This window comes from Lagopus muta, chromosome 14, assembly GCF_023343835.1.
Source record: "Lagopus muta isolate bLagMut1 chromosome 14, bLagMut1 primary, whole genome shotgun sequence".
Lineage (NCBI taxonomy): Eukaryota > Metazoa > Chordata > Aves > Galliformes > Phasianidae > Lagopus > Lagopus muta.
Window position 1 is genome coordinate 2,194,159 of NC_064446.1, and position 12,321 is coordinate 2,206,479.

The window sequence follows — 12,321 nt, forward strand, 5'->3', positions numbered from 1 at the left end:
ATGTTACGTGAGTTTATCCGTAGCCTCATCCGACCTGGCCTTGAACATCTCCAGAGATGGGGCATCCACAGCCTCCCAAGCTGTGCCAGCACCTCACCACCCTCTCAGTGAAAAAATAAGTGAATAAGTGAAGGAAGGAACAGGAAGGAGATAACCAACAACATGAAGATCCGAGCAATCAAATGCAATCACTTGTCTCCTCCCATGGGCGCACTGGTGCCCAGCAGGTTCAGTAATGGAAGAGCCCTCCCACCAATTGGGCTGCACCAGCAACAGCCAGACCCCAACATTATCAGCACTGCTTCAGCCACAAACCCAAACACAGCACCCTTGGGAGAGCTGCAGAGAAAGATAACTGTCCCAGGCAAACACAGCACTGACACGAAACAATTCAAAGCCAGCAGTTCCTAAGAGCCAGGGGCTGACTACTTTGTTTCACTGCGCTGATTTGAGCACAAACTGACACAGAGCCAGGGATCACTCCAAACTCCTCATCTGGGGTTGAGCTCCTGGCTGGAAGCAGAGCCCTTCCGCACCTTCCCACTGACATCTACATGCCAGCTACGTGCCCCCAGCAGACACCACCACTGCATTCACTTCTCCAATAAACCCTTCTATGTTATGGAGTTGCCTGGGATAAGAACAAAGCACAAAAGCAAATCACAGCAAGCCTGGGTGTTTCGCAAGCTGGCTCCAACTGAAGCATTCAGCTGCCAAACGCCCAGAGCTCAGGGACAAGGGCTGCAAGCAAACCAGCTGCCAGCCCTGCAGGGACTCTGGTGGAACCCCAGCTTCAGCTCCAGTCAGCTGTATGTGGTGCTCTGCTATTCCCCAACCCATGTTTGGGAACTTGAACTTAAACAGTTTCCAAAAACAGCAGAAACACCAGAAGAGTTTTGCTACATCTGGGAAGGTCAGCAGATCTGGGAAAGGCAAAGGCAGCTCTGGCCAGGGAGGCCAGGAGATGAGATGGGTGCTTTGCAGAGCAGCACTCAGCACATGTGAATGCTTTGGGAGAGCAGATCTGCCAGCTGGAGAAGACTGGCAAAGCAAATTGGTTCTGCTGTAGTACTGGTGCAAAGGCAGTGCCTCTTTTCCTGCTGTACAGCACTGTGATTTTGTGATTTCTGAGGTGTTCCCATTTGGTTTACCCAGAGCTTAAGAGGAAAAAAAATACATGTATATATATATATGCATATATATATATTAACAGGAAGGTTGGGCAAAGTTCTGATGCAAGAGTGGATCAAGGCCCCACCTGCAGGCTGCCAGGGGCCACTGGCACATCACCCCACGGCCTGCCCACTCCTTCCTGCAGCTCTGGGGCTTTATGACTGAGAGCACCCAGCTCCAGCTGCCCAGCCAGGGCCCCCCAAAGCCCGTGTCAAGCAGTGGGTTTTATATAGCGCCGTCAGCTGCTAACTGGAACTTCCTGTGCTGCCAAAAGAGTGGGGCTGAACGGGGATTAGCAGTGATGAGAACGCAGGAAAATATGCTCAGGCAAACACACAAAGCAGTCAGGCTTCATAGGAAGGGAAGGAAAAGCAGTCAGAGCCCCAGCTGAGATCGGTTCGGACTATCCTGCCACAAGCAGCCTTACAGACACCATATCTGACATGAACACAGAACCACAGAGACTGGAAGGGACCTCTGGAGATGCCCCAGTCCAAACTCTGGCACTGCAGGCTGCGCAGGGAGGCATCCAGGCTCTGGGTATCTCCAGAGGAAACTCCACAACCCCTCTAGGCAGGAGGAGGAATACGTTTCCCTGAGATGCACATTCACGAGACAGTCACCAAATCATTTCTACTATTATTTATTTTTTTAAATATTTTTGAAAAAATATAATTTTTTTACAATATTTTCAACTTAAACACTATTCACACTGAACACGTATGGCAGCTTAACCTACCCAAGTATGAAGTTTAAGAAGCCAAAACTGTTCTAGCTTTATTAAAAGAAAAAAAAAAAACAAAAACAAAAGTCGTTGTGCTGTAGACTATCGTGTAGTGATGATTAAACAAAGCAAGGGAAAAGCACCACTCAAATCACTAATGCTAGGGTTTGCTTGGTTAAATCCAGCTATAATAAAGTTGTACGCTAAAAGTTACACAGACATCGCTATGTCCGCATGTGGGCTCTTGGAAGAAACTGTGATGAAACTCACATGTCCTGTAACATAATTAGGAAGTGAAAGATTGCTGACATGGTAACATACTGCGAGCACAGGGAATCCCTTCCTCCCCACCGCCGGGATGTCAGTTCAGTAGCTGAGATCTATGACTCTGTGCAGGTCTGTACGGTTTCTGTTACAGCTCAGGCTGCTCAAAAGAAGCATGAATATATATATACTTTTAAGGGGAAAATGTAACATTAGTAACAATACTGATAATTCAAAGAAAGTTAGCTAATCTGCGTAACAATCAGATCACCTTGCTTCCATTTTAAAGTTAAGGCATTATCAGGTGCGAACCAGCACCAGTTAGCACATCTTCAGTTAAAAACAGACCATCCAAAGCAAATTCCAAGTCCTACTTAAAAAGACAGAGTCTGCAGAAGGTTCATAAATGTGGTACTTTGTCTCAACTTGACTGGTGCTTCCTACCTCACTGTCTCCTTTGCAGAGAGCCAGGGCCCAATTATGTTTCCATTAAACTTTTGACAGATTTACTTAGTAACAGTCTCAGCACTTTTTATTGAGCATGCAAGACTAACAAAACTTTGGCAATGCATAAGTGTAACACAGTGACAAGAAGAGAGAGCTTTTACAATTAAATCTTCTAATACTGGCTTCACAGTGTGGAAATTGTGCTACATCCACCAAAAGAGGGCCCAGTCTACTCAAATATTTAAGTACTTCACCCCAGGAACAAACTCCTTTGCGTTTGGATTCAGATTACTCTTGACCTGAGGAAGGAAAAAACAGAACTCCAGTTGAATCGTTATTTTCATCCTCTACTTCCAAACTGAAATACAGTTCCAGGAGGACAGCATGAAGGACATCCAGAGCACCAGGCACACCGTATGGCTTCTGCACACACAGAAAGCCTCTGCACTCACCAGGGAAGCACGCTCTGCTCGCACCTCCATTAGCCCCACCTGCACACTGCAGTCAGATGAGGGCTCAGTGAGTAACAAAACAAACAAGGCACGCAGCAGAACCAGCAACTGCCACTAATGCTGAAACAGCTTCTGAAGTTAAGTTAAATGCACCACAAGGCGTTTTGTTCTTAAGCAAGAAGAGACTTGCTCCAGGAACTTCAGCCACCCCTGGGAATTCAATGTATACGAGCACTGGATTGTTCAGTGCCTGTGTGCCCCCCCACAGGGCAGCAGCTCCCCTGCAGTCAGCGCTCTGCACTTACAGGTGGGCAGCCAGCACCCCCAAAATAAGCTACTCATTATTAAAAAAAACAACAAATAAAGAGAGGAGCAGGCTTTTCTGTTCTTGAGTCCCAAGCTGCCACCTGCAGCTGCTTAACCTTGGGAAAGGTTAAGGCTTGTATCTGAATTTCACAGCAGTTGTGTGATATGACTGCATGCTTTCTGTGCCACACACCAGTAACGCCCTATTTCATTAAGGAAAACTTGTACACACTGCCCTTTCAGTTAAGCTCCTTACTAAGAAGCTGTAGAGCAAGAAAGAGGGAAATAATCAGTTTACTTAGCTGCTTCCTCCTTTAGAATCTCTATAGAGATCTGCAATGGTACCAGTGATCCAAATCAGGCCCTGGAGTGATCTGTACCTACCTAATATGTAAGAGCTGACAAACGCAGAATTTAACTTGATGCAGTGCTGCCATGGCAGCTCAGTCAGAGCTCCACTCGCTGCCTCTCTCTCATAATGAAGTATGCATGCCCAAACCCACTTGAATTTATGCCATGGCCTAAAAAAGGCACCACGTGGTTATAACGAAAACCACTGAACAGGTTTCATCACCTGGGGGAGCATACCTTACTCAGCTGCTGCACATTTCCCCTTCCATCACACATGGTTTAAGAGTCCCTGGCCTAACATAAAGGATTTTCTACTGCTATTATCAGCAACAAAAATCAGCCATGGATAAAGAGATGCCAAGTTTTAGAAATATGACAAGAAATGGAGTTTACCACCAGATCCTCCAGTGATGAGCTGTCACTGATAACAAGGTCATTGAACTGGTCCTGGATTTGATCCATTGTTTGTGGGAGATCACGGGCTGGAATAAACCATTCGTGCTCCTCCTCTTCTTCCAGCATCTCTTGGAAACAGCGTTCAATAAATTCTTCTTCCCACAACTCCTCTTCAATCTATTTAACGGGAAGAAAACGCCTTATCAGTGAAGCTACTGAAAGCTCACACCTTCCCTTCATTGTCTGTGCACCTAGCTGACCTCCTTTCTAGCCAAGCAACAGGACTTCTGGCAGAACACCACTGGTGCTACAAAGGCAAGCAGCTTTGTTTCTTTAATGTCAAGAAGTGCTTTGTCCCAGGAGCTTATGGCTGGAAGAGAACAGCAGCCCTAGCTGCTCAGGTAGCGCTTCCTGTGGGGAGCTTGCTATGAGCTCAAGGAGAGGCAGAACGTTGGTTCCAAGTGACAGAACCCACTGGAAGGGAACCAGGGGTGACACACACAGCTCTGCACATTCTGTAAGGCTCCCTGGGGAAAAAGCGACCGCCGGTCACCTGGAGCAGGGAGCAAGCAGCACCTCTCCCACACCTTTACGTCTGCAGGGTGCAGCTCTTGCGGGTTCTTTATATGATGTGAGCAGTTGTTGGGATTGCTGCCCTGCTGCACTAAAAGCAGGGCGGATCAACTGCTGCACAACTGATACGCGCAGCAAAGATTAAAGGCAGGTTTTGCTTGGCTGTTCACTAAACAAGCTTTGGGTGTTGATCCTGACAAACTTTCCATGTCCTGCATCGGAGCTCAAGAGAGGAAAGCTGGGAAATAGAAGCTGAGTTGCCAAAAGTGAGTGAGTAAAAAAAAGATTCAGAACACATTCATTCAGTGGAAGCTTAAGTAAGTTCTCTTATTCATCCTTCACTCTCAAATCACACATGCACTCAATCCTCAAGTGGAAATTCAGTCACATTCCTGAAGCTAGTGTCAGAGCTCAGGATTCCCACAGACTGAGGCTCCCAGTGATTGGGAACACACGCACCAGCTCACTTAGTGCTCAAGATGCACAACTTCTGGGGAACAGGGACTTGCACCGCATGCTCTAAGTGACTGTGCAGAGAATTCAAACCCCACGAGACACTGACTTATCAGTTTCCCTGCTGGTAAAGCAGCCCAGCAAGGGGCAGCAGCCTCCAGCCAATCCTTCCTGTGAAGGTTCTCCATCCTGTGTGTGTGGGCAAAAGGAAGCTGTGGGCACACAGCCACAAGCTTGTGTTACAGCAGGGCTTGTCCAGCTCCAGGTTTTTGTTACACGGATGCATACCTACACGTGCTGCCAATCTAGAAGTCACAAATGCTTAATCCCCAAATGTCTCTCAGTTAATGTTGCTCATTTGTATCCTCCAGCTCCTAATTAACTCGTTCAGCTTCTCACAGTGGGACGTGCCTCCAAAGAGGAGCACATCACACAGCACCTGCCTGCTGAGTCCTCACCTCCTCGCCTCCTCCCCACTGGCCCTGCTCTCTGAAAACAGTGCACCTGAAAAGCAGTTCATCTGCCACCCACCTCCCAGCTCATTCCCCAGGTGCTATGCTAGTTGCAGCACAGTCCCTGAGGAGGAAAAACCCACCCAACAGGAAGCAGCACTGAGACCATCCTGACACTCGTAAAAGAGAAATTTTTTTTGTGAGCAGCCTGAATTTCAGATTAGCTGGGTGCCCTAAGGAGGGGGCTGCAGACATATTGTTTCCTAAGCTCCACTTCTGAGCACATTCAGACTGTATAGGAATACAGAGAAAGCAGCAACCTGAGTACAAAGACCAAGTAATCATTAAGAGAAGGGCAGCAGAAGGAGGTGGGCTCCTCCCTGCCTCCTAACAGAGAGAAAATTGTGCCCAGGTGTAAGCAAAAGTCAAGGCTTCCTTCCAACCAGGTTGTGAAGACCAGCTCTAAGTTACTTTCATGTTAATTAAGTGTTAAGCAACCCTACCAGGACTTAAGCATTAAGTCACCTAACAACTACGTCCATCAAGTTCTGTATGAAGAGCAGCCCTGCTGGCGAGGCAGGTAAGCACCTGAATGCAGCCAGCTCCAAACTGCAGCTGGCATGTTTGTGCTTGTGAAACCAGAGCAGCTCGGCAGCCCAGTGAGACCAGTCCCTGCTGAAGTGCCACATAAAGACTGTCAGCTATACATCTTCCTCCCACCTGCAGAAGTGAGGAATTAATGGACACTTCAGAACAGCCTGCACCTCCCCCACTTTCACCAAGATTACAGACAGTAAGTATAAGGAAAAAAAAGTGAAGGAAGCATTAGTTTGTTGCCCAGGACCATTCTAGCAAACCCATCTGAAATCCCATCACAAAAGGATTCCCAGCCCTGCACCCCAGTCAACAGGCACAGCACCACTCCCTGCAGCTACAACACAGCAAGGCGAAGCACGGGGCACTGAGAGAGGGAAAGGACTTGCCTGCCTGTTAAATTCCTCTTCGTTCTCCATCCACATGTACTCCGCAAAGGGATTGTCATCTTCGTGAGAATGACCATTGATGATCACATCTTCACTGATGATGCTCGGGCTAGTACTGCTGCGACTGGGATCTTTCATGGCTGCCTCTTTGATTTGAAGTCTGCAATTAAGAAATGCAGTAATTAAAGACGTGCACATTCGCCCGTCGCCCCGCCCGTGGAGGGCTGCACCTCCACATGAAGGTGCAGGTGGCTGCGCTGTGTGATGGCACCCAGATAACACGCACAGCAAGGTGCTCTGCTGAGGGCCAGGGCTCAGCACACCGCCGAGCCATTCTGGAGACTTCCCCAACTCAAACCTCAGCACCAAGGCTGAGGCAAAGTGATAAAATGGAGGCAGCAAGCTGGTGTGCCTGCCCACAGGCACTGCGGGACAAAACCCAACCCGACTTTGTCTTTTTCACAACAGTACTGCAGCTTTACCATCAGGCTCACAAAGCATTCAAGTTCAGAGACCCATCTGCTGACATCCTGTGCTCTGCACCAAAAACATCTGTGCTGTCATGAGGCAATCCTATTGTTCTTCCTACAGCCAGCGTTCCTATCTCTGCTTAAGCGCGAAGAGCTGAGCACTGCTTGGAACTCAGACTGGCAGCACTGAGTACTTTGACAGCAGCCCACAGCAATGACGTTTAACAGTCAGACTTGAGTGGTTTGGTGTATTTTCAGGAGCTGTGCTCACCAGCAGCCCAGCCCTGCCTCACGTGGGCACAGCCAAGCTGTAACAGCAGCCGCAGTGACCGGTACCTATTTCCAGTTTGGGAGCAAACAGTACCATCAATCTGCCATCAGTGCAGCACTGAGAAAAATTTGTTTGTATCTTATTCTCAAATCAACATCTTAGCTGTCTTACACATCAGAAATGACTTAGTTACAACAGATAGTTGCTTCTCCCACTATCTACCATATACACAACAGAGAAGCCTCTAATGCTGTTACAGTACTGGGGCTTCTCATGCTGAAATACAAAGGGAAAACATGAGCTGCTGCTGTCCCTAATATCTACAGACCTGCCACATCCCAGTGCCCAGCTGAGGAGAGCACAAAGAAAAGGACCCTGCTGACTTTACTCCACTCGTGGGTCCTAATTCAAAGGCAAACCTTCATGCAGAAGTCAGTTCAGCTCCCCGGCAGGGCAACAAATGAGACCCAAATGGGTACTTCAGCAATGGAATGCAAATCTCTCTTGATGCCCTTTCCAAACAGACCTGCAAGGGACTACAGGCAGTGCTCAACACAAACCTGGAAAAGGCACCACATGTAACACCCCAACTCAAGCCCAAAATGGCTTTAAGCAGCTTCAGCTGTTCATCAGCTCACACACCATATGGACTGGAAGAAATAAAAGACTGCAGTCTAAAAAGCCTACTTTTAAAAAATATATATATATAATTAGCATGTATTTTCTCATGCTTTTTATGAAGCACGCACCGGGCCTCCTGCACACCACCACGTGCTGCAGGTGAAATAATGCCTCAGCAATGTATGGCACTCAGGCCAAACTCCAGGGAGCTTCTGTGCAGAGAACACTGCACCCAGAAAAGTTCATAAAGGCTGAAACAAACACAAAACAACGACTGTAAAACCCTGAAAGGTTAATGTGTTGAAGCACAAAGAGCTTTCCTAGTTCCTAAACACTGGAGCAGAACGAGCTCTTTGGTTTTGGACAGGGAAGATGAGCAGTGCTTCGTGTTTGGACTGAACTCCTTCCATTATTGCTCAAGGACAACGTGGCTGATCCTCAAGAAAGATCCAGAGCTCCAACTGAATGTTTGAAGTTCCAGATGATGCCCTAAGTCTGCTAATTAGCATATATATATATGTGCATTTTTTTTCAACAGGCACACATGTAAGCACTTATCCTGCACTAATAGCCACTAAGCCCCAGGCCAGAGCCTTAGTCACAGCAGCGCTGGCCCTTTGATTTTCTGTAACTCACAAGACATTGCTGTTTCCCCACTCCAGTCAGCAGCCAGCCTGCGCTCGGCTGTGAGGATGAGATCAGCCTCAGCTGTTTCAGGGCCATTAGGTGCAGGCAGCCCTGAGCAGAGTGCAGCGTTAGCCCTGAGAAAAGGCAGCACCTAAAGTGGCTGCTGTAGGAAACAGCGCAGGAGCCACTGCAGTGTGAATAGGAATGGATACACCTATCATCTGGAAATGGGTGCAGAGCAAAGGATGTAAAGCCCTGTGCACTGCAACGGGACAAATAGCATCAGTAGTGCTATGAAATAGAGAAGTGGAGCGTTCCGCTATGGTGATGTAAGATATAGCTCCAAACTGTCCTGGGATGGGGCTGGGAAGAGTGCAAGTGTTTAAGGAAAGACTCGGGAAAAAAAAACAACTAAGAGAACTGAGAAATTGCCTCTAAAGAATGGAACTTCCAGCAGAGCACACCGCTCTGTGCAGGACGGGCAGCACAGACCTGTGGCTGCCAATGGAGCTGTGCCCACAGCCCTGCCCGAGCTGCATTGAGGAGCGCTCAAAGGCCAACAACAAAGGAATGCGATCTGACACCTACTGCCGATAGGAAGGTGTGAGTCCACATGGCAGGGCCCCGAGTCGCGATAATACAAAGGGAAAAAGACAAAAAGGAAGGGAAACCAAACACGAAACAGAAGGGGAGAAAAAAAAAAAAAGCCAAAGAAATAAAGAAGAGAACTAAAGGGAGAGAACAAAAGACAGCGGGAAATCAAAGCGCACACAGACGGAAAACAACAAGAGGGAACATAAAGACGTGAAGGACAACGACAGAACCCGGCGCCTCCCGCACCGCGACTGCCACCCCGACAGCGCCGCCGCCTCCAGGCGCGCACGGGCCGCCTCGCGCGGAGCCAACGCGGCCCCTCGGCCCCGGGCAGCGCCGCGCTCGCCGCAGGGGCGGGGCGGCGGGCTTTGTTCGCCCACAGGGCCGCCCCCGCGCGGCGGGAGGGGCCGGGTCCCGTCAGGCCGCGCGCCGCGGAGCCCCCCCCGCGCGGCGGAGCCCCGGATGAGCGCCGCAGAACAATGGAGGCGGCGCCGCGGGAGCCTCCGCCGGCGGGGGGCGCCCGGCCCGGCGCCGCCTCACGGGGACGGGGCGGCGGAACGGCGGGAGGGAAGGAGGCGGGGCGGCCTTCGCGCTCGCGCCCCGCGGCGAGCCCAAGCCGCGACCCCGCGCCGCTCACCTGCGCGCTAAGGGAAGGCCGCGTCGCGCCGCCGGCTCCGAGCTGCTCCGCGCCGCTGCGCTCCGCTCCTTGCCCGCCGCCCCGCTCCGCTCCCCTCCCAGCGCCGCAGCCCCGCCGGACGTGAAATCACTTCCGCTACCTGCGTGACCTCACAGGCCGCGCCCCCCCCTACCCCGGAAGTGGCGGCGGGCGCGGAGCCGCCGTAGCCGGGGTGCGGCGCGCCGCGTGCTGGGAGCTGTAGTCCTCGCGCCGCGCGGCATGCCGGGAGCTCTCGCCGGGCGGCCATTTCGCGGGGCGCGCCGCGGGGCACGCCGGGAAACGTAGTACCGGCAGCAGGGCGAGCCGCCATCTTGTGGCGTTGCCAAGGAGGTCTCACATCTGGCAGAGGCGGCTTCTACTTATTTCTGTGTTCAGCGAGCCAAAGGTCTTCGGTGCACCTCCGCAGAACTACACGTGTAGCAGAGAACAAACCGCCTCAGGAACTGCTTTTCTCAGTAAACTCATACGTGAAAGTTCACATGCAGATCGCTAAGGCTGCATCCAGCATTTCACACTCTGGTAGGCTTCCCCTCCACCCTCTGTGCACAAGCAGCAGACCAACGCCATCCTGCAGCTAAGCGTGCCCCGGGCATCTCTTCATGATTAAGCACTTCTGAAGCCTTCCTTTCATCAGGCATCAGCACAATGCATACATGCAAAGGCCAGAGAGAGAACGCATGAGAAAACACTTCTCAGCAGAACAGACAAGGACAGACCATCAGTAACCCCTCTTATTTCGTTCTGCTGGCCCACAGAAGGCAATGGATGTTCGTGGTGTGACAGCAGGGCTTGCACCACCCCGCTCACATCGTTAGGTGCTGCAGCCGTGCGACAGATGGCAGCAGAGGGGCACTGACCAAACGGTGCCTGACACGGGAGCGCACATGAAGCAAAGGCGTGGAACTGAATTCCTGCTAGTGGAAATAATTGCACTCAGTAACAATAAGCACTGCTTGGTGAACGTCTATGGAGACCAAGCAGTAGAAGCGAGCAGAGTTGGACTTCACGAGCAATGTCTTCCTAGCAATGACACTGCCGCAGCAGCTGCGAAACAGGGGGTTACCTTTGCGTATGCGGAGTTGAGTGTCTGCAAGCTTGCTTTCTTTGCTGATTAAAACACGTAGCTAATGGTTGGCAACTACATCAAAAAATAGTGTTTTGTAGCTGAGAATTAGCGTTATTTTGCTCTTTGTATCTGTTGTGGTTTTGATGGAAAGAAATAGGAGGCATTACTTTCAGAACAACCTACGTGCATCAAGGAATAAGTCAGACCTGAACAGTATTTTGTGTCCAAGTGTGAAGACCTGCACACAGCCTAGCAAAGTTCTGGCAGTACTTCCACTGACTTCAGACACAGGATTAGAGGTGACGGGAGCAAGAGATTTCTGATCTGAGAATTTGGACTATGTCACAATTACTTTATGCCTGGCATTTAGTCACTAAATGTGACCTAACATCTTACTACAGTTCAATCCTCATCAGTTACCCAGGTTAGGGTTTATCACAGGCTGGGGACACTAGATGTAGGACCACTGAATGGCACAGCTACTGGAGATGATCACAACTGCTAAGAGGAAAGGCTTCCTCACAGATATAACATGGAGCTGCACGATTTCACCATGAATCTTAGCGGTGTATGTTGCATGCAAGCAGTGTTACAATGCTTGGGGGGACCTTGCACTTCTGTCCTCTTGTTTAAAATTCTCATCTACCAGTTTTAGGAAAGTGGGATGACTGCCAACGACTAAATCGTTGCTTTGAAGTGAAAGACCTCTGCTTGCCCAATGAAGTAGGTGGCCTCTTGGAGATGGCGGAATGACAAGTGTCATTATGAACAAGTACAGGTCCAAGTACATCCCTGTGACTCACAAACAGAACTGATGGCACAGCTCCCATTGTGTGCATTTCCTTCTGGGGTTCAGGTAAGCAGGGGGCAGCGGGGCAGCTTTAAGACTAAATACTTTCACTGCATTATACTGATGAGGGTCACGTAACTCGCTCTCAAGAAAGTGCAAGAATTCCTCACGGCACGTTAAGATCTCACTGTTTGGATATGTTATTGAAGTACAGTCTGTGCATTAGCTGTTTACTGACATTTCACCACTGTCTCCCTGTAGTCTCCAGCCAAGCTGCTATCACCACTGCATGAGACACTTCAACTTTCACTGTTCTTACACAGAAGGCATGGGGCATATCCTCCTCTTTGGTGGAGGATCCAACAGCAGGAGGTGACGTACTGAGGAGACACGTGATCGGGATTTTCATTTCACAAAGCACACCATCACATCTGCCAGATGCATTTACGTAACTGAGCTAACTTCAGCAGGGTTCAGCCTTGTGCATTTGAAAAAAATCGTTCTTAGCACTTAAGAATCCCCACAGGTCAGGAGTTTTGGGTTGAAATAACCACCCCGAGTCATCTTCACCCACATGAACATGGCGTGGCTTGAACGTAACTTTTATGATATTCTCCTCAAAGCTAAAGAAA

At 49.8% G+C, this 12,321-nt stretch overlaps 1 protein-coding gene across 1 annotated transcript; it reads right to left on the reverse strand.

Moving 5' to 3' along the window:
- Window positions 1–1,800: 1,800 nt before the first annotated feature.
- On the reverse strand, window positions 1,801–9,929 carry PAIP2 (poly(A) binding protein interacting protein 2). The gene is made up of 4 exons (XM_048960845.1): window positions 9,795–9,929; window positions 6,575–6,734; window positions 4,111–4,290; window positions 1,801–2,907 (listed from the first exon to the last, which is right to left on the reverse strand). The coding sequence occupies exons 2-4, from the start codon at window positions 6,710–6,712 to the stop codon at window positions 2,842–2,844; spliced, it is 384 nt and encodes a 127-aa protein (XP_048816802.1). The 5' UTR covers window positions 6,713–6,734; window positions 9,795–9,929; the 3' UTR covers window positions 1,801–2,841.
- Window positions 9,930–12,321: the final 2,392 nt, after the last annotated feature.